Source organism: Leptonychotes weddellii, chromosome 13, assembly GCF_054177405.1.
Source record: "Leptonychotes weddellii isolate Sample4059 chromosome 13, ASM5417740v2, whole genome shotgun sequence".
In the NCBI taxonomy this organism is placed as follows: Eukaryota; Metazoa; Chordata; class Mammalia; order Carnivora; family Phocidae; genus Leptonychotes; species Leptonychotes weddellii.
Window position 1 is genome coordinate 56,645,212 of NC_138381.1, and position 22,414 is coordinate 56,667,625.

At 44.6% G+C, this 22,414-nt stretch overlaps 1 protein-coding gene across 4 annotated transcripts in view; it reads right to left on the reverse strand.

Annotated features, from left to right (window-relative positions):
• Positions 1-22,414, reverse strand: part of HIRA (histone cell cycle regulator) — a 90,231-nt gene that overhangs the window by 63,950 nt on the left and 3,867 nt on the right. For 2 of the 4 annotated variants that reach the window (XM_031040935.2, XM_006744977.2), the window contains exons 2-5: positions 7,620-7,682; positions 5,652-5,762; positions 4,318-4,408; positions 2,882-2,976 (exon numbers count right to left, since the gene is read on the reverse strand). In XM_031040935.2, coding sequence (XP_030896795.1) covers positions 2,882-2,976; positions 4,318-4,408; positions 5,652-5,762; positions 7,620-7,682 — 360 coding nt within the window. The other 2 variants (XM_081801608.1, XM_031040937.2) reach the window with 2 other exon arrangements.

Consider the following 22,414-nt stretch of genomic DNA (forward strand, 5'->3'; position numbering starts at 1 on the left):
ACAGCACCCAAAATATACCAGGTGCTCAATAAATATTTGTTAAATGAATTTGGGAAAAAATAGTGTCTATTTTATTCGGTCTTTCCATTTATGAAGTGGTCATTTTATCTCTCTCAAAAAAGGTTTGTGGTTTAAGTCTTATAGATCTCATACATTTCTTGGTAAGAGTATTCCTGAGTATTTACAGTTTTTCTTCCTGCTGTATTAAGAGTCTCTTTGTATCATTAAATATTCTAATTGGCTATTACTAGTGAAAGATGAATAATTAAAAATTTTCTTATATGAGACCAACTCAATGACTCATTCATTATTAGCCCTAGGTGCTTTTCAATGCTTTTTAAGTTCTAATAGCTGTGTGCTGTAATATTTGCCATTGGTTTGAAAAAGACATTTCATGTTAAGGAAATAGCTTCCTACGGCTATTTAAAAAATATTTTTATTAAAAACTGAGGCTAAATTATCCAATATTCCTTTCAGAACATCTCCTAAGATGACTGTTTTTTTTGTGTGTTTTATTGTTGTTGTTGTTTTGTTTTGTTTTAAAGTAGGCTTCATGCCCATCTTGGGGCTTGAACTCACGACCCTGAGATTAAGAGTCACATGCTCTACCAATTGAGCCAACCAGGCGCCCCGAGTGTCTTTTCTTATTTAACCTCCTAGTATGTTGTTATAGTAATAGATTCTTTTACACAAAATTCTTCCATTATAAATCATATTTAGTCAAAATGAATTACTGTTTTCAAAAGTTACCAAATTCACAAGCATTATGTTTCTGATTTTTTTTCATATTCATCTAAGCTTTTGTTTTACTGTTATTTTTTTAGGTTTTGGAAACCCAGGGTGACAGCTTCCTTTGAAGAATAAATAGGTCTACATTCTGGAATAATTTTTCTTAAAAGCTTGAAACAGTGCATCAACAAATCAAAAAATAACTTAGGATCAGGAAGCATTACTGATGATTCCAATTTTTTCATTGGTTACTACCGTAAGTTTTCCTAACCTTATGGTATCATTTCTGAAAATTTATATTTTCTAGAAAATTTTATTTCTTTTAGCATTATTATTTTTTTTTTTAGTTTAATATATATTATGCTGTACTCTGTGATAATTTTTTCCCTCTAGGTTAAATGTTTTCCTAGACCCTTTACTTCTAATTTCATCTAGGTTTTTTTCTTCCTCCCCTCCCCCACCAATTAAATATGCCAAGTATATGTTTTCCACACTTCACTTTCAAAGACCCAGTGCTTTCTACTTATTTATTTCTGCTTTTTCACTGGTTTTTCTTCTTAAAGAGTTCTGCTCATAACTGCTATCAGGACCATTGAACAAGGAATGGGTGTCCCTGCTGAAAGTGGGCAACCCTACTTGCCTAGTAAAGGAGAGCACTGGGATGGTGGGCCTGGAAAGAAGTTGAGGTTATGGCTGAGCCCATGTCTCAGGTTAGGGAACCCATCAAAGGCCTCACTGAGGCCCCACCACACACTTGAACACCTGCATGGACACTTTTTCCAAGTTCCAGAGGAGCCCAATTAGACTCCGCTGTGAACAACTGTGAATAAGTGAGGTTAAGTTACACATTTTTATGGTTATCAACAATTATACAATGCAACTCTTCCAGCTTTCAAAAATGTGGACTTAATCTATGGTCACCAAGAGGTGGGTCTGTTTACCTTTGAAGTGTCTGTAGAGTACTTGCAGGGCATAAACTGTCAGCGGATTACAGCCAATGCCTTCCAAACCACTCACTCTTGCCCCATCTTCTCCCAGAGCTCCAGGCTCAATTCCAAGTCTTGTGACATTCTTCCCTGCCCGCACTTCCCAGACTCAGCACATCCCACATTGAATTGGTGTCCATCCTGTAAGCCCACTATCGTTATGGTCTAAGAGAGGACACCATTGGCTATGCAGGCACCAGCTAGGAATCTCCTTCATCCCTTCCCGCTTTGTCCAAGAATTTCCCAAGTCGGTCTCCCCCTCCATCCCAATTATCATCCCAGGCCTGGTTCAGGCCCTTGCAGTTTTCATCTGAACCACTAAAACAAGCTCCTTTTCTACCTGTCTGAACGATCTCCCTCTTACACCTCAAAGCTTTTAAAAGCTCCCTGTCTCTTTCACAATAAAGGCCACCTTCATTAACAGGGAACACAAACCTTCCATGACCTGGCCCCTGACACTCAGCCAGCTCCACTCTGTACTGCTCCCTGCCTTGTATGTAAAGATCCAGCTGTGGTGAAATGCTGCTGACCCACCATGTACACCAGGCCTTTCTGGCTTCTGCTGTCCCCCTGTCTGGGAAATGCTTCAGGCCATTCTTGGGCTAGACCACAGGCTTTCTGCGGTATAGTCACTCTAGCATCCCTGGAATCTGAGTGTACAGCACATGGCTTTTGAGTGCTCTTGACTGACCTTCCTCCTCTTCAGTCCAAATCTTTAAAGATGTGCCCCTTTCCAAGTCTATGAAACACTTTTCAAATATACTCAAGGTCAAGTAAAAAACTTTTCATTGGGCCACTTTTCATGTGTGCTGGTTTCTGTGGAATAAATAAAGTGTGCTTACGGACTTAGTGATCCACTGATGAAGGTAGTGATTCAGTTCACCAGGATAAACAGCAGAACATGGGGAGTTCTACATTGAAGATATAAACATATACCCAATGAGGGCAGGAGTGGGGTCACTGAGTGCAGCTGGAGGCAGGCAGTGGGTACAGTGACTACACAGACCTTGAGGGAGAGGCAGGGTGTGACCGATGGTGATGGGGAGGGACGGCCCAGACACAAGGCTGCTTTAAGGACCAAAACAGTCCACAGGGGCCATGGAGGTGCTGCTGCTGACCTCAGACAGCTGCCAGGGCCGCCCACCCCAACAGGCAGCCCCACTCACCGCCTGAGTGACTCCGGAGGATAGAGACACATCGCCACTGCTCCACATTGGCAAGCTTACCACTGGAGCCAAACACGGTGCTGGGGCCGATGTACCTGTGTGAAAGAGGAGTCAGAAAGGCACTCCAAGCATGCTCTAGGCACTGCACAGAGATGCTCACTGCAGCATGGCTTATCATGGCAGACAGAACAAAGCAAAACCAGACAATGGCTGGAAAGCATCAAATTGTTGAACAACAGGGACTGATTAGGTGAGGTATGTTCCATGCACTTAATGAAATACTACATAGCCATCACAAATCTCATGGTAAGAGACAATCCACTGCATGGGGAAATGTTCACCATATATAATTAAGTAAAAGAAGCAGGCCACAGGACATCCTATACAATATGACAGACACCACTATGTAAAGAAAAAAAATACATGTAAATGGATATCATCTATGCATGGAAAATGGATCAGAAAGCAAAATATTAACCATGGCTTTCTTTGGATGGTGATTTTTATATATTTTCAGATTCCCAAATTATCTGCTGTGTTATCTATGTTGACTAAAGCAGCAAAGCCAACAGTCTTTTTAAAGCTCTCTTGCAAAGCACTCAAAGCATGGCTACTAGCTCCTGCCATGCAAGCAGTCGAGTAGGTCCTCATGGACGTGGCGCTGACACCACTGATGCACAGAGCCTCTGTTAACACACTTTGCTCCCACAGAACTCTTTACAAACTCACAGAAGGAGCTCACTGAGTGGGCCAAAGGAGACAGCGTGCCTCTGCTCGCATGGCCATAAGCAAGAACACGGAGGTCCACTCTGGCTAAGCAGTGGGGTAAGGGTCTGGTTCCCTAGTCTGACTAGCCCCCAGAGTCACCTGGGGAGCTGGTCATGGAACAGAGACCCAGGACCCACCCTGAGAGACTCTGCCTAGAATTACAGAAAAAGTTTTCTAGGTGATGGTTAGTTCATTGTGGGTACAGAGCAGCACTCTCAAGGGGGAGCTCCTTAGAGTCCCAGGGTGGGGCTGGCTGACAGAGAATGAGGTGAATGGCAAAGAGGGTAGGCTCCAGATCCCCTCCCCCCTCCACCCCTGATTCCATCAGAGCACTTTGACTTTTACCTATTCTGTATGTTGGGAAATTTCATTTGAAAAGCAAAACAAACAAAGCTACCAATGTCAGCAATGCAAAGGATTAATACTGCTTTGCAGGTAGAAACCCTGCAGCCCTGTGAGGGGGCGACTGAGCAGGTCTCCAGGCAGATGGGTCGCCTCCCCAAGCCCTAGTCAGGCCCCAGCTGCTCCTGGCCTATGTGTGCTCCCCGCTACTCAGGAAGTTTGGAGCTCTAGGAACTTCAGTGCCAGAGTGGGGAAAGGTGACTGTGATTAAGACCAGCAAAGAAGCTTCTAAAAATAAAATGTGAAAAAAGGAAAATGATGCTTACGTAGCCCGCTTCCACACCATAATCAGTTTGTCATCTCCCCCAGAAGCTAAATACATCCCACTGTTTGACCACCGCACACAGTTCACACATGCTGGGAAGAAAAAAAAATAGGGTGATGAAAATCCAATAGTCACGCCCATTTGCTTTATGCAGAGTCTGGCAAGATGCAAAGGGTTCATAAAACCTATTCTCTCTCAACTATTCAAGGCATCCACTGTGGGTGAGTCCCAGAGAATAATCCAGATTAAATACTATCCTACTTGTGCTGTAATAACAAATGACCAGGACAGAGTTTGGAAGGGAAAAGTCTACATAACCTGAGAAGTGTTAGTGCTGGATGAAACAATCAACAGGAGGTGGATTTCCATGAAAACTGGTAACTAAATCTCATTATTTCAAAAGGGCTATCTCATGATGAGATGTGTTTCTGGGCAGGGAGAATTCTTGAAATGAGGGCATGTACTAAAAAGGCTGAAATGCCCTTCCCAAAACTTTCAGGGGAGCAGCTTGCTAGAGCATAAAACTCTGACTTCATCCCATCTGTAGCCCTTTTAAATTTAGATTTTCCAAACTTGTCAACACTGCAGGTTGACTGGTTCTGCACTTATAAATTAAGACCAGCAGAAATGCCTCCTAGGCCCCCGATGGGTTAGAGCCTCTGGGAGCACTCACAGCTCGGCCTTTGGGAACCCTGCAATAAAAGGGACACTGTCCAAGCTGTAGCCCACACGTGACCTGTGAGTGACTTGTGCTCCAGGTCAGAGGGCAATGAGGCACGCTGGGAGAGAGCAAGAACACACAGAGCTAAGGAAGGGGACATAGCTGTTAACGGAGCATCTCAGGGGAGGTAGCTAGGTTGGAAACCAGAGCCAGATACAGTCACCCTGATGCTCAGAAGCAGGAAACTAAGGTGCTAAATGTAGGAAAGGAAACCACAACACTGTCCGACCATCAAAAGGATCCTGGCAGAGGGCCTCAGAGTGACACAGTGGCAATTCTGAGACATTTTGGTGAGTTGTCTTTAAAACACCCTTCCCCAGAACCCTACTGCTTCCAGGTCGCTGGCCCCAAAGCCCCATGGAATCAGGCAGTAACGACTCATGAGCAGGAAATCACCAGAGGTACCTGCAGACTGTCCAAAGATGGTTCTGTGGGCGGGCCGAGTCTTCTGCCGAATAACTCACCCAGGTGTGCAGCCAACATCTGTGCCTTCAGACAGCAGGCCGAGGGGAGTTACCGCCGCACGGGGCCTTATCTTTCTAATTACAAACACATGTGCTAACCTTGGGCACTCTGCCAACACGCAAAGCCTGCAAAGGGCCACTCTGTAATACCTAAGTGATTGTCCATCTGGCAAAGCATCTTGGGAATATTTTCATCCTTCTCGTCATCCTCCTGGAGGACTGGAGACATATTCCAGATCACAACCTTCCCAGAATCCTGTCCTGGAATGAAGGAGCAGAAATAATTCAATGTGCAAGAAGTAGAAATTTGGTATTAACTATGAGACATAATCCTCACTTAGCTTTCATAAACCATAATGGACTAGATTGGAGGAGACTAAATTTGCATTACTAATTTAACTTATAGAATAGAAACGAAGAAAGATAAGCACTGATGGGGATCAAAAAGCATGTGGATTTAGGAGTACGGAGAAGCCAACCTGACTTTGAAAAGAACTCTGGATCGAGCTCTAGTCTGTCCTCTAACACAGATCCCTCAGGAGCCCCTAGAAGGTCCTCATCTCTGCCCAGGACCCAGACTCCTCATCTGTAAGTTGAAGAGCTGGAAAAGCTGATGTCCCAGGGCCCTTTCAGGTTTGTGCACGGGAACCCTAGCAACCAAGGGCAACAGCACATCCCCGCCAGTACTTTGATCCCTTTCCAGGTGCTGCCTAGAGTCCAGGGTTGCTACCAGAGCTGACTGGATGCTTTGAGACCCAAGTCTAAATGAAATGTGCACTAAAGATAGGAAAAAAGGCTCATTCCCTTCTTATCTACCCTTTGCCATCACCTACAGATGGGAGATCAATCAAAAGAGGGCATTTAGGGATCCTGGGGTCATAAGGTTATGTAATACTCTGCTAAAAAAATTATCTATGCATTTTGGCAATGATTTTTCTTCCTTTTCTTTTTTTTTGCAATGATTTTTCATTCTAAGCTTTCCATTTACTGATAACTAACGAAAGTCTGGCCCCTCATTTAACTATTATAGAGGAGCAAAAACCAATAAATGCCTACAAATGGACGTATCAGAATTACCATAAGGCATACCTGAAATTGCCTATTGGCCAGTATATAAAAATATTTCCTAAACAGCTCTTCTTGACCTTATTATATACTGAGAAGGGTGGGAAGGTATGCCTCTTCTTATGGATGAGGAAAAAACCCTGTCCCCCAGCTTAGTCCAGTGGTCGTAGATGACATCAGTGGGTACCTTCTGGATGCAGTCCATGATGTGCCAGAAGGAGATCATGGGCTCCCTGCATACCCCTGCAGCAGGAAGCCCATGGACAACCCACCCTGCAGCACCTGGCCTGAGGTCCTGGAACTCACAGAGGCACTCTGCAGGTGCTGTCCAGGGAGGCCTTGGCCAGAGGAAGACGCTGCTCTAGAGTGAAGCTGTCGGGGGCTGAGATTTGTGGGAATGCTACCTTGTGCCACCATATATATACATCTTGGTGTCCTCGTCTGAAAAATGACTGTCTTTCCAAGTAGGGCTGTTATTGGGACACTGTAACACTGGATGAAGCACAGTAATAACACTATGGACCGTATTTTCAAATGGCATGGGCATTTTTACTTGCCCACAGCATACTTCTTCTTTATCTTAGCTGAATTCCTCTGAGCCCAGAAAATGGGCCTAATAACTATACGACTAACTCCGTAGTTTAGTTTAACCACCTCTTCCCCTTTTTCAGATGAGAAAGTACTGCCAGAACGAAGATGAAGACCCAACCTCAACCTCTGGGGCTGGGGATCTATCCAAAGGACCACCTGCCACTCTCCATGTTCAATAAGCTGGGACTTGGTGATGAAAACTGATTTTAATATTAACCCAATGAATAGAAATTAGAAAGATACACCCACTACCAAAATGTTTATATGGAGCAAACACACTAGAACCAAAAAAGGATTTTGATTTAACCTGTTCAGATAACAGATTATAATTGTACATTTTAAATGGAGTCATATCCATACTGAAAAACAAATATATTCTATCTTCAGCTCAGTGGGCAACCAGGAGAAGCAGAGAAAGGTGTCAGGACTGTGAGTGCGCCCTCTGTTACTCTGTGAACATACCTTGTCCTCCAGTTGCAAACTTGGTCCCGTCAGGGTGAATATCAACTGAAAAAATTGGCTTGCCTGGAAACAAAGGAAAAAAAAAACACACAACATCTATCTTGGCTTATATTCACTGGAGGATAGCAACAAAGCCAAAAAATTTGAAATAGTGATTAATTGAGTACTATCTCTAATCACTGCTCCTAGGAAAATATAATAGGCTGCTGATAAATTACCTCTAAGAGTGGAATAATTTAACAGTTTTAAAGTATAAACTGCTGAAAGATTCTCCAAGTGACATTAAATAGCTGAGTCTCAAAGGAGGACAAAGCATTCTGTCACTAGAACAACTGAGTCCATAGGTCGCTTGAGCATTTGCAGAGAGGTCCAACGGATAGGAGCTGGCCACTTTCTGGGGACACACATTTGTAAAGGTTATGAGTTGTTAACAACAACAGCTCTGGGTCACAGTGGCTACATCTTCAGCCACCTCTCCATCCCATGGACCTGCACTTGGCTGGCAGCCTGGACACAAGCATCCTGGCCTTTCTGCCTTGCTGTCTGACAGCTGGGTAGGACCAGTAGCTGACTTCGACCACAGGTATCACTTCCCTCATGCTTCTGTTTCTAAAAGCCCTCCTGTGTATTTGTACTGCATCAAAGTTTGTGAAGTCAGCCTTCTCGGCATTTCATATGGCTGAACTTCCTCCACAGGATGTGCTCTGTTCAACTGGATGTTCAGTCCCTATAGGGGGAAGAACTGTAGCTACTAGCTCCTGGAGTCCCCACAGGATGCAGACCCACACCAAGACCCCATGAAGCTGTATGGCTAGCTTGGTGGACCAGACTGGCAAAGGAGTCATGACAACTTGAAACCCAGAAGACTGGAAGTATTCCTGGGCCCTGGGCCCTGTGGCTAACCAGTCTGCTTCCACGCTAAGAGTGGCATGTCAATTGTTGTCAAGTTTATCACCACATCCTCAGCTTCTAGCACAGGCCTGCTGAGTGGTGGCTCAGTAACATTTATTCAGTGACAAATTAGATGCATGACGATACACTGAACATCAGCAATCGCTAATATAGACAAGGTCCTGTTGCCAAGGAGTCTCTTGGATGAGGATGCTCTGTCTCCGTTACCCAAGAGGAGTTGGCATGGACACCAGAAGGAGGGTTACCAGCTCTAGAATCACAGGATGGCAAGTACAGACAGGATAGGGTGGGGCAGGGGCAGGCCGTGGCGCCTAACAGCTGAAAGTCCTGCCAGGGTTACTGTCCAAGTATGGAAAATCAAATATTGGTACCCAAAAAAGGCAATGGCCAGCATGGGCCCCAAGGAATAGACAGCTCACTTTATCTTATTCCACAGAGCCATACCCCTAAGAGGCAAACTGAGCCTGAGCTTCCACAAGACAACAGGAAATGTGCTCTCCTTCTTGTCATTACACAGTAGGGGGAAACAGCTATGTAAGGCCACCAGCAAGCAGGTGTGCCAAATGCAAGGGCCCTAATTTTGTCTCAGAGAACAAGCAGAAACCCTAGGGAGGTTGGAAATCACATCTCATATTATTTCATCTCTACTACTTACTGAAATCCAAAACAACGAAGGCTGCTACTGCAGGACCCTGTCATGCTGGCAGCTCTAGCCAGGTCCTTGAGACCCTCAGTTACCTCCAGGTCCACATCTAAGAGCCAGAGATCTACAGTGACAGGTCAAGTTCAGCCAAGTCGCTACTGATTGCCTTCCTGGAGCACAAACATACAGGAAATTCAGCCCTGGTCTGCTCTGAGTTTTCACTCCAAGGATTCCCAGGACAAGCCCCAACACAGCTTGGCACTCTATGTAGCTTTGAAGGAGCTGGAGCCAGAACCAGCAGTGGAGCGCACTTACAAGGACCCAAGGAGAGAGAGCTATTGCTATTCTTCTTCCATAGTCCAGATGGGCAGACACTAATTAGCCCCATCTTCATCCTCAAGAGAAGAATCCAGAAAACTATGTACAGTAGGTAAAAGGCAGGTACTGAGAACGCGGGTAAGAAGGACTGGAAGTTTTCAAACTGGTGCTCCTGAGCCTCTGCACTCAGACCTACACCGGCATGTCACGCCCTTCCTAGGTCAGGTGGTTGCCATGTGTATTAAGCCAGAGAGCCTGACATGCTGTTGCCGAGAATGTGCCATACTTTCCCAGAGGCTGAGGACCTGGGAGGGAAGCAGTAGCAAGAAGGTGGGTTTCTTGACCATCTGGGCCATGACAAGTGTCTGACAGGGAAGCCTCAAGAAAAAAGAAAGGACAATTAGGGCTCTGGGCCCAGGCTTGAGCTGTGCAGACCATGGCATCTAGTCCTGAGACTGAGGTTCAGTGTCCTGCCAGACACCAGAGGAAGGCAACCAATTAGCACCACTAAGAGCCTCATGAGATTCAGAAGAGCAGACGTCTCCAAGTATGGTGAGGACAGAGACAGGGAGTCTCAACCGCATCAGTGCCTGCCATCTCCACTCAGGACCTTCCTGGGAGGTCCTTGTAGGTGCTAGCCTGCTATTCCTTTCAGGAGAGGCAGAGCCACAGTGGGCTAAGCCCTGTGGAACTCTTCTTCCCAGCCCATGACATGTTCTACTGAGCATCTGATGTGCCCCCTCAAGCCGTGCAGGCAGCACAGCCCAGGGTATTCTCTAAATCTCACACTGCCCCGTGAAGTGGATAGTTCTGACATCCTCATCTGACAGAGCTACACAGCTGCTACAGGCAGGCTACACAGGCAGCTACACAGCTGCCTCCCCCAGAGCCTGAGCTTTAAGTATGTAATGTGCTGCCCCTCCAGGTGAAGCTGGGAGGGGACATGCCTGGAGATGGCTGGGAGGGCTCAGATGATACTGCCTGGAGGGAACTAATTCAAAGCCCACAGGTGAAAGGTGAAGTACGGAGTCAGAGGGAGAGCTAGAGCTATGCACACATGCACAACTAGTCCTAATGACCTGGACTTGGCCTTGGACTTGCTATACTGAGCATCGATCACCCTGGACACCTCAGTCCCACAGGCCTGGGGTGACTGCTACCTGGCTAGGCTCTGGTGAACCATCTCTCAGGACTCCTGCCCTTGTGTGCTTCCCTTTCCTTGAATTTGGGTTGGCTCTGTGATCTGTTTTAAGTAACAGAATGTGACTGAAGTAACGCTGCTCCAGTTCTGAGATTAAGCCTAAAGAAGGTCCAGCAGTTCAACTTTTGCTCTCTGGAGGAAGCCAGAGCCCTGTGGCATTTGTCTGGTTCCTTTGGCCAGGTGATTGCCATGTAAGAAGTCCAAGTACCCTGAGACCACTGTGCTGAGACAACCCCCCCCCGCAAGTTGGCCACAGAAAAAGGGTCAAAGAATCCAGACAACAGTGAGAATCAGAGTCCTGACACAGGACCCAGGATGAATTGTTCTGGCCCCAAACTGCTCGAGCCATCCCAGCAGACGCAGTGCAGAACTAAGATGAGCTGTCCCTGCTGAGCCTGGCCAGGTTTCACAATCACAAACAAATAATAAAACAGCTATTGTTTTAAACCAGCACGTTTTGGGGTAGTTTGTTATGCTAATTCATTCACTTTTCTGCCTAAGGCAACTGGAGTTGCATATCTGTCATTTTCACCAAAAAAGTTCTAGCTGACTCAGCATCAGTCCTGAGAAGGCCAATGGGGGGGGGCGGGGGGGAGGAGAAGAGCATTCACCTGGCCATAGGAGGGCTTTTCAGTTCCTTAAGTCTGTGAGACATTGTATTATATGCCCCCTCAAGAAGCACATCAAAATGACTTACATGCAAATAAAAGACAAACCTGACTCCCTAAGAGCACACATAGCTGAGCCTAGGTAGGTGAGCAGAGGGGCTCTGCTGCACAGGTACCCATCACAGCCCAAGTCTTCCCCACCACACCCACTCACATCATCAATGAGATGTTTTCTCATCCATCCACCTTGGTGGTTGTCTATGAGCCTGCTATGGGACTAAGCAGAGGAAAAGTAAAGCTACGAAAGGCTCAGCCCTGCCCTTAGGATGCTCCCAGTGATGGGTGTCTGCACAAATGGAAAGCTATCTAACTCAGCCTGGGCTTCCTATAGAAATCACAACTGAAGTGAGTCCCAAAGGCTGAGGAGGATCAGCCAGAAGAGGAGGGAAGGGAATTTCAGGCAGAGGGGACATGGCATAGAAGAATCCTGACAAGCTGCTACAGAGTGTGTGGAGAGAGGAGGCTCAGAGGATGGGTAGGGCCCAGCAAGACACCACTGAGGAACGCAGACCTTCCTCTACAGCTACCTCTGAAGCAAGGGAACGCTAAAGCCAGACTCACATTTCAGCTCCACATAGCTGTGTGGAGCATGGGCTTTTGCTAAGACCAGAGGGGGCCTCAAGGCTCCAGGGGAAGGCAGAAACGAGGGCTGGGAACAGGCCTGGGTTTGAACAATGAACAAGCGTGGGTGGAATTCTCAGCCCTGACGCTTAACAACTATGCAGCCTTGAGTAAATTATTGAATGCCTCCAAACACCAGTTTCCTAATCTGAATGGTGTGGAAGTCACAGTCACCCTTACAAGCACCTTCTGAGAGAGATTAAGATGCCGAGCCACATTGCTTCAAAGATGCACACATTTCACATGTGAACGTTTCCTAGATCACAATGTGCTTTGGTGAAAGGTGTGACTGGGGTAATGGGCACCATATTTCCTTTTGTAGAGATGGGCCACAGAGTTGATGAAATATTGTAATGTACCTACACAAAGCCACCAGCATGGTATCAGCTCCCTATCTCCTTCCAGCACTAGACTCTGCGGTCCAAGGACTACAGTGATTCACGTTCCCTCAGTAGGAACAGACCTCCTTTTTCTAAAGGGCTCTTTGAGGTGGAGCTGAGGAAAAGGATCTATGGCCTAACTAGTTAGAGAACTTTTCCTGTGGCACAATGTTAAATATGAATTCCTAACTACTTCCTGCATTCCATCTTTCTTTGTACAAAAACAGAAACAAGGGGTGCCTGGGTGGCTCAGGTCATGATCTCAGGATCCTGGGATCAAGCCCTGCATCAGGCTTCCTGCTCAGTGGGGAGCCTGCTTCTCCCTTTCCCTCTGCCCCTTCCCCTGCTTGTGCTCTCTCTGTCAAATAAATAAAGTCTTTTGTTTTTTAAATAAATAAAGTCTTAATTTTTTTTTTTTTAAACAGAGACAAAAGAGAAATTAATCCCCTCCCGGGGCCCTAGAGCTGCCAGGCAATCTCACATCCTTTGAATGACAGTGGCCAGCATGTTCTCCCTGCACACCCACCAAAGCCCATTCTCCTTGGGGCTCTGCTTCCAGGTCACCCCTCCTGGACATTGTCTTGTACCCCTCCTCAGACCACACACAGCAACCTGTTGTCACTCTCTCCACAGAGCTACAACAGTTGGCCACTGTTCCCTGCCTGGGAGTTGCTGATCTGACAACTGCAGCATGAATGCTCTCCATCTGGCAGGAATAAAGAGTAAGGTACAGAAACTGGATTTTCACAGAGCGTGGTCAGACAGAATCCTCCTCCCTGGCATCAGGGGAAAAGACTCCTGGAGGAGGCCCAAATGTGGAACTTAAAGTCCGAACAGACAGCACTGGCCAGAGAGAAGCAGGGAGGGCCCAAATGAGAATAGCTGGCCCTCTCGGTGGCCTTCAGATCTTTGGTTTGGGTTCCTGTCTTTGGGCGTTTATGCTCTGACAGCTCACTGGGCAGATCCAACTGGAACATCTGTGAGCACGTACGGCTGGAATGGAAGCTTAGGGGAAGTTGAGGCCTTTGCCCACTGCACATTGCTCCTGGAAACACTTCTCCTATACAGCCCATTAATACCTGGTTTTAACAAATTTTGGTAAATCTGTAACTAAAAATGAAACACAGGGAAATGTTTGAATGTACACTGAAGACTAGAAAACAGCGCTGAAAGAAATTAAAGACACAAATAAATGGAAAAACATCCTGTGTTCAGGAACTGGAAAACTTAATACTGTTAAGATGTCAATAATACCGGGACGCCTGGGTGGCTCAGTCGGTTAAGCGTCTGCCTTCAGCTCAGGTCATGATCCCAGGGTCCTGGGATCGAGTCCCGCATCGGGCTCCCCACAGAGCGGGGAGCCTGCTTCTCCCTCTGCCTCTGCCTCTCTCTCTCTCTATCTCTCATGAATAAATAAATAAAATCTTTAAAAAAAAAAAAAAGATGTCAATAATACCCAAAGCTCTACAGATTTAATGCAATCCCTATCAAAACTGCAATGATAGGGGAGCTTGGCTGGCTCAATCAGTACGGAGTGTGTGAATCTTTATCTCAGGATTGTGAGTTCCAGCCCTGTATTGGGGGTAGACTTCACTTGAAAAAAACAAAACAAAACAAAACAAAAACTGGCAATGACATTTTTTGCAGAAATAGAAAAACCCATCCTATAAATTCTTATGGAATCTCACAGGACCCCGAATAGCTAAAAGAATCTTGGAAAAGAACAAAGTTGGAGGGGCACCTGGGTGGCTCAGTAGTTGGGCGTCTGCCTTCGGCTTGGGTCATGATCCCAGGTTCCTGGGATCGAGCCCCACATCGGGGTCCCTGCTCAGCGGGAAGCCTGCTTCTCCCTCTCCCACTCCCCCTGCTTGTGTTCCCTCTCTCGCTATGTCTCTGTCAAATAAATAAAAATCTTAAAAAAAAAAAAAAAAAGAACAAAGTTGGAGTCTTACACTTCCTGATCTCAAAACTGACTATGAAGCTACAGTAATCAAAACAGTGTTACTGGCATGAAGACAGACACAGAGACCAGCATAGCAGAATAGAGAGCACAGATATAAACCCTTGCATATGTGGTCAAGTGATTTTTGACAAGGGCACCAAGACCAGTCCATGGGAAAAGGACAGTTTCGTCAACAAATGGTGCTGGAAAAAATGAACATCTGCATGCAAAAGAATGAAGCTAGATCCTTACACCATATAAGGATTTAACTCAAAATGGATCAAGGATCCAAATGTGAAACCTAACATTATAAAACTCAAGAGAACATGGGGGAAAGTTTAACGACAATGGATTTGGCAATGATTTCTTAGATATGATACCAAAGACACAGGCATTAAGAGGAAAAAAATAGACAAATTGGGCTTCTTGGAAATTAAAAACTTTTGCCCACCAAAGGGCACTATCAAAAGAATAAAAAGGCAACCCACAAAACAGGAGAAAATATTTGTAAACCACATATATGATGAAAGATTAATATCCTGAAATACAAAGAACTCCTAAAACTCAATGACAGAAAACAGAAAAACCCATTCAAAAACAGGCAAAGGACTTGAACAGACATTTCTCCAGAGAAGATATACAAATAGCCAACAAGCATATAAAAAGATGCTCAACATCATTAGCTACCACAAAAATGCAAATCAGAATGAGATTATCACCTTACATCTATTAGGTTGGCTACTATTAGAAAAAAGAGAGAGAGAGAGAATAACAAGCGCTGGTAAGGATGTGGAGAAAATGGAATTCTGTGCGTTGCTGGTAGGAACGTAAAATGGTACAGCCGCTATCAAAATAGTATGGGCATTCCTTAAAAAATTAAAAATAGAATTACCCGTGATCCAGCAATTCCACTTCTGGGTATATATCCAAAAGAATTGAAAGCAAGGTCTTGAAGAGATATTGTACACCCATGTTCATAGCAGCATTAGTCAGAACAGCCAAGAGGTAGAAGCAATGTAAGTGTCCATTGACAGATGCATGGATAAGCAAACTGTGGTATATACATACAACAGAATATCATTCAGCCTTAAAAAGGAAGGAGATTCTGATGCACTCTACAACATGGATGAACCCTGAAAATGTTATAATTAACATAAGCTAGTCACAAATAATATATGATGCCACTTATATGAGGTCTGTAGAGCAGTCAAATTTATAAAGACAGAAAGTGGAGTGGTGGCTGCCAGGGGCTGGAGGTAGGGAGAATGGGGACTTGTCGCTTAATGTGTATATATAGTCTTAGTTTTACAAGATGACTAAGTTATGGAGATTGGTTCCACAACAGTGTGAACATACATAACACTACTGAATTATACACTTTAAAGATGGTTAAGATGGCAAATTTTGTTAAGTGTATTTTACCACAACTTAAAAAAATGCTAACGAAAACCAAACCAATCTATCTATATATATCTCTATAACTCTACCCACCTACCTACCTACCTATCTATAAGGTACAGGGGTGTGGAAGGGCTATAAAAGGTATTAATTATAACTGCTCAGTGTCTTGACTGTGGTGGTGGATACATGAACCTACACAGGTGAAAAACTGTATAAACTAAACACCCAGGGGCGCCTGTGTGGCTGTCAGTTAAGCCACTGACTCTTGATTTTGGCTTAGGTCCTGATCTCAGGGTCCTCGGATCAAGCCCTGCTTCGGGCTCTGTGCTAAGCACGATGTCTGCTTGTCCCTCTTCCTCTGCTCCTCCTCCTGCTCTCTTTCTCAAACAAATAAAATCTTAAAAAAAAACACAAAAAACACAACAACAACAAAACAAAACCCTAAACACCTATCCAAACACAAGTGAGTACAAATACAAGTGGAGAAGTCTGAATAAGACAGTTGGATTGTGTCAATATCAATGTCAATGTGATATTATATTGCTGTTTTATAAAATGTTACCAGTGGGAGAAACTGGGAAAAGAGTACAAAGAATCTCTTAGTATTGTTTCATTAGCCTGTGTGGTAATCTACAACTTTCTCAATAATAAAAAAATAAATACACATACATATATGATGTTTTTAAATATGTCTGTGTGTAGTAATATAAAATAAAGGCAAATACCAAAACATCTGTGGCTGTCAATAAAACTGACTCCTTATGCAGGTGATAACGTGCAAATCTACAACCAGTCATCTCTCTGGAGAAGACTTGCACCTAAGCACTCTAATGTGCACCTTGCTCCTCTATCCAGCTATCTACAGACATTTAATCTTCAACTTCTCCACAACGGAACTCCAGATCTTCCGGCCCAAACCTGCTCCCCATCAGCAAAGATCATGCCTGGGACAGGGGAAGCCAAGAGGCGCAGCACAACGGTCCCACCCATGACTTTTCTGGCCTCCATCTTCTGCCTCCTCCCCCAATCACTGGCCCCATGCCCTGGCCTTCCCTTTGTTCCTAGACTGCACAGGAGTGTTTCCATACAGGGCCCTGAACTGGTTCCTTCCCAGACACACACATACCTCTCTCATCTCCTTTTAGTCTTTGCTCAAATGACGCCCTCTCATTGAGGCCTGCCCTTACCACCCTACCTGAAAGTACTACTTCCTCAACTTGGTGCAACCAATCCCAATTCTCATCTACTTTTTTCTTAGCAATTTCTTACATATTGTATAATTTCCTTTATTGCATGTCTGTCCACCCCAACCACCAGAATGTAAATTCCAGGAGCTCAGCAATTTTTGTCTGTTTTAGTCACAGAGTCACTGTGGTACCTAGAGTCAAGCCACAGCTCTAGGTACCAGGGTGACTCAATAGTACCAGTAGGCACTCAATAAGTACTTATTGTTAATGGCTGGAGAAAGACTGCAGCAGAGGCCCAAAATTCAAACACCTTCAGTGTCATTAGCATCCCAATCTTTGAAAGGCAGGCTCCTCATCTCCTCAAGGAGTCCCAGGACTCAGATGTCACCAAGCACCTGCAAGTGGGAAGCATGGCCTTGGCTGGCTCACAAAGCCATCTGCTGCTGTTATGTCTACCGCTTTCAACCACAAAAACTTCTCCGGTCTCCTTAGGTAAGCACTACCACGATGACATCTCATAGGTATCAGGTGGCTGAGAGATTCAAAACACAGCACAGGAAGGAAGCTGTAGCAATCATGCAACCGTTTTGGGTGTGTGTGTGTGTGTGTATGTGTGTGTGTTGCCACAAACTAAAGTAAAAAGAAAGTTACAGGTATATCAGTTATGAATCTTAATCACTTCTCCTGCAGCATTTGCCAATGCATAATCTAGGAAGTTTTGGTAACAGCGACTATTTCTTCATACTTTTTTCTCCTTTACTTTTGCAGAACAGAGATATTCCTTAAAAGTTATCCACAAAGTGGATTTCTCTAAACATAATCAACTCTTCTATACAGTTTCATTCAAAAATTAAGAGCAATTAAAAACAACACTTCTATGGGGGTGGGGAATCTGTTAGCTGTTTAACAATTAAGAAAATAACACTACAGTTAATAATACTGTATCCCATACTTGAAAGTTGCTAAGACAGTAAATTTTAAAAGCTTTCATCTCAAGAAAAAAAATTCTGTAACTATGTACAGTGATGGATGTTAACTACACTTACTGTGGTGATTATTTTGTGATATATACAAATATGGAATCATGATGTTGTACACCTGAAACATTAATGCTATAGAAAATACTTCAATTTAAAAAAAGGGAGGGGTGCCTGGGTGGCTCAGTCGTTAAGTGTCTGCCTTCGGCTCAGGTCATGATTCCAGGTCCTGGGATCGAGGCCCACATCGGGCTCCCTGCTCAGTGGGAAGCCTGCTTCTCCCTCTCCCACTCCCCCTGCTTGTGTTCCCTCTCTCGCTGTGTCTCTATCAAATAAATAAATAAAATCTTAAAAAAAAAAAGAAAATAACAAACCTACAGTATTATTTAAGTAGAAAATGCAAAGCAACATTTTAGCTATTCCAGTTATATGTGTAATCCAAGGTCCGAAGGGAGGCTATACAATAAAAACACTGAATTTGCTACAGTATCAGGGATTTGGCTAAGGTCTTAAAGAATGCAGATACTTTTACATTGTGATATGTACACTAACTAAAATGTGTGTGGGGTTTTTTTAAAAGCACCAAGTTATCCATTTATTTTTTTCCCAAATGGTCTCAAAGACCATATAAAGTTTTAGCATTTTCTAACTTTTCCTAAATTGAACAGGTATTACTATGATAATAAGAAAAATAATTTTAAGTACAAAATGCTTCATTATCCAGATCACTCATACACTATAAGATATATCCTAGTATAATTATACATGGCAATTGTCTCTAGCCAAAAATGTAGGTGTTTGTCCTATTCCTTAACAATAGCTCTAGGGCACCTGGGTGGCTCAGTTGGTTGCATCTGCCTTCGGCTCAGGTCATGATCCCAGGGTCCTGGGATCGAGTCCCGCATCGGGCTCCCTGCTCAGCGGGGAGCCTGCTTCTCCCTCTGCCTCTCTCTCTCTCTCTTATGAATAAATAAATAAAATCTTAAAGAAAACAAAAACAAGAACAAAAACAATAGCTCTAGAATGGAGCTCTAGTGTTTTCAAAAGGGAGAAGGTGAAGAAGCCATTTATCAAAGGAGATCCTGGGGGGAAGCCCTGTGTGATGGCCTCATTTGGCCCACCCCCTCTAACTGAATCCTTGCTCTTCTTCTCTGTCTGCTCTATTCTCTTACTGATCTCAGTGGATGACAACTCTGCTCTTCACCTGGGAGCCAGCCCATCTCACATCCCACATTCTACCCTGATGACTCTACCTTCACAATATGTCTGTAACTCAAACTTTCTAGAGAGGTGCAATCGTTTGTATCTTGGGTTGGGAATGAGTTAGACAGTGTATTTGTTTGCCAAAATTCATCAAATTGTATACAAACTGTGCATTTCCCTATGTAAATTATACTTAAATATATATAATTTACATATTTTATATAATTACAATATATAATTATTACATGAAATAACATGTAAATTATATCTAAAAAAATAATATACGTATACTCACATAAAGTCCAGCCATTTCTCATCAGCACTATCACCTCCATCACCTCCCTGGTCCAAACCACAGTCATCTTTTGCCTGGATCACTGCAACTGCCTTTTAATGGGTCTCCCAGCTCTCTCCATTGCCCCCACACTCATTCTAGTTCCAGTGAAGAAATCAGGAGGATCTTTAACAGTCAAGTCAGACCACCGTTACTCCTCTGCTCACATGGCACTGGGAACTGAAGTCTAGCAGCCACCAGGTCCTCCCAGTCAGTACACAGCTCTCTCCAGCCTCATCTCTTAATGCTCTTGCCCATTTGCTGCTCCAGCCTCACTCCAATCATAAGACATCCATGCTATTCCTCAAACCTGCCAGGCAAGCTCTGGCTCTTCTCTCTGCCTGGAATGCTCCTCCCTCAGACAGCTGCCTTCCTCTCACCTCTATCAGGCCTGTCACAGATGCTGTGGTACCAGGCCAGGCCCCCTCCCTCCAGGAACTGAAGCACCTGCCCCCAGCTGTGGAAGTGCTGGCAGCCTGTGAAAACTCCCAGCTGAGGTCTTCTCCATAGGGGACCTGCCCTCAGTGGAAGAACTGTTTTGATCAAGGTCAGGTCCCCTCCCCAGGACAGCCTGCGCCCAATGATTGCGGATGTGGCATTAGAAAGCCCTGGCCCTTCACCCCTATTCAGGACAACTCATAAGGACTAGCTGCAGAGCCCCTGACAGGGTCAGCTGCAGCTTTTGTTGCACTTGCACTACAGCTCAACTTCTTTCTGTCCAGTCCTGCGTCTAGCACTCCTCAATAATTCTCCCCTCCTCCATTTCCCTGTCCGCTTAGACAGGATGCCTCCAGCAGACAGTCCTCCTAGTCTCACTGGCTAGAATGCATCACATGCTGCTCCTCAAAAGATCCTGCTCTGCTGCTTGGTTCACTGCTATATTTCCAGCACTTAGCCCCTGGCACACAATCTGTACTCATTATTTGTTGAATGGATGAATTCACTGAGTGCTCTCTGTACAGGACCTTCTGATGGACGATGTAGCAGACCTGGAGTCCGTTCCTATGAAGGTCTATTGCTGGCCCCCAAATGAAGCTCACTGCCTCTTCTGTCTGTCCCTCATACAGTGGCTCTGACCAGGGCAACTTCCCTGTGACTTGGTCTGCCCTAGGTTGGTTAATGCATCAAAGCAGGTAATGCTTTCAAAAGCAACAAGTTTTGACCTAAATGGGTTTTCTTTTTGCCAGAGGTGTTCTAAAACACTTGCTGTTTGTTTCATCTACTCCCTTTCCTAAAATGCTCTCAACCCTCCCCGGGCCTATTGCTTCTGACACTTCCACAGTGGCAGTGCCTTCTCCACCACCACACTCCACATCCCATCAAGGCTCAGCCCCAGGGTACATCCACAAACCAGGCTCCTGTCCCTAGGGCTATCATGGCTCACTGTGTAGCTCGGGTTTCCATCTGCCCTGTATTCTAGATCGTGGTCTATTATGTCGTCTCCCACCTACATACAAAGGGGTAGTCTTATTTACATCTGATCACCACAGACCTTCTCTCCAGAAGGGTTCAAAGTTTCGTCCATAAATAAGTGAAAGATCCACATGTGTATTATCTAAGGCAAAATCCCACCCATTTTCTTCTGAATCTTCCGATGCCTTCTGGTTATTTTTTTTTAAATCAACCTACTGTCTTCAGGTACAACTCAATGAGAGACAGAGTGGAGAGAGCTCAGATTTCCTGAGCCTTCACAGGGAGCAGATGAGGCAGGTATTATTGGCTTCATTTAACAAATCAGGAGATGATATAAAAAGAACCTTCTGTAACACATATTTGGTGAGCAGAGAGCATGGAGATTCAAGAACAAGACTATCTGACTCTGAAATAAAAAGCAAAATTCTTGTCCTCAAGAAGTTTACAATCTAGTTGGAACCATGAGACAAATACATGAAAAGGCAAATAACAATAAAAATGTTCTTATATAGAGCAGGGTTTTTCAACCTCAGCACCACTGACATTTTGGGCCAGATGATTCTTTATTGTGGGGAAATGTCCTATATGCTGCAGAGTGTTCAGCAGTAGTCCTGCCCTCTACCTACTGGATGCCAGTAGTGCCCCCCTTCAGTTGTGAAAACAAAATGTGTTTCCAGACATTGGTCTGAGAACCCCTGATGTAGACAAACTACAAAGCTTATCTTAATGACCACTGCAATCATAAAATATCACTATTAGGATCCCTCCCAGACTGTTCTCAGAGATAGGTCTGCAGTGCCCCTCAAGCAGCTGCGCAGGGCCTTTCCACACCCGCTGCTGACTTCATTATTATACCACCCAGCCTGCATTTCCCCTTCAAGCTTATTTATTTATTTTCACCAGTATATGTCTCAGAAAGATGTCTTTTTTTTTTTTTTTTAAAGATTTTATTTATTTATTTGACAGAGAGAGAGACAGCGAGAGAGGGAACACAAGCAGGGGGAGTGGGAGAGGGAGAAGTGGGCTGTCCGCGGAGCAGGGAGCCTGATGCGGGGCTCGATCCCAGGACCCTGGGATCATGACCTGAGCCGAAGGCAGACGCTTAACGACTGAGCCACCCAGGCGCCCCAAAAGATGTCTTGAAATCCCTTCTGGAAGGACACAGGGTAGGGGGAAAAATAATCCAATTACAGGGCAGGAGAAAAAACACACACCATAAAGCAAATGTGATTAACTGACAAATTATCCCAGTACTGAAAACTTGCCAAATGCCTTTTTACAACAATGTCATCAAAGTGTGAGCCAGAGGCCAAGGGAGGACAAGAGTTCTTTCAGTTCTGGCCCTTCTGGTTAGAATGGGCTTCCCTGAAGAGCTGAGCATGAACATCGTCTGCCGAGGAGCGAAGACTTCCAGAAACTCTCAGAAGCAAAGGCCCAGGGATGGGAAAAACCATGAGTCTCAATGAAATTTTCTAAACACATAAATTACATTTTTCTACAACCAAAAACCCAATCATTCACTTTGTGACCAATATATGGTTATAACCTAATTTAGAAATGAACCTTCAAAAATAAAATAAAATATATAAGGAATA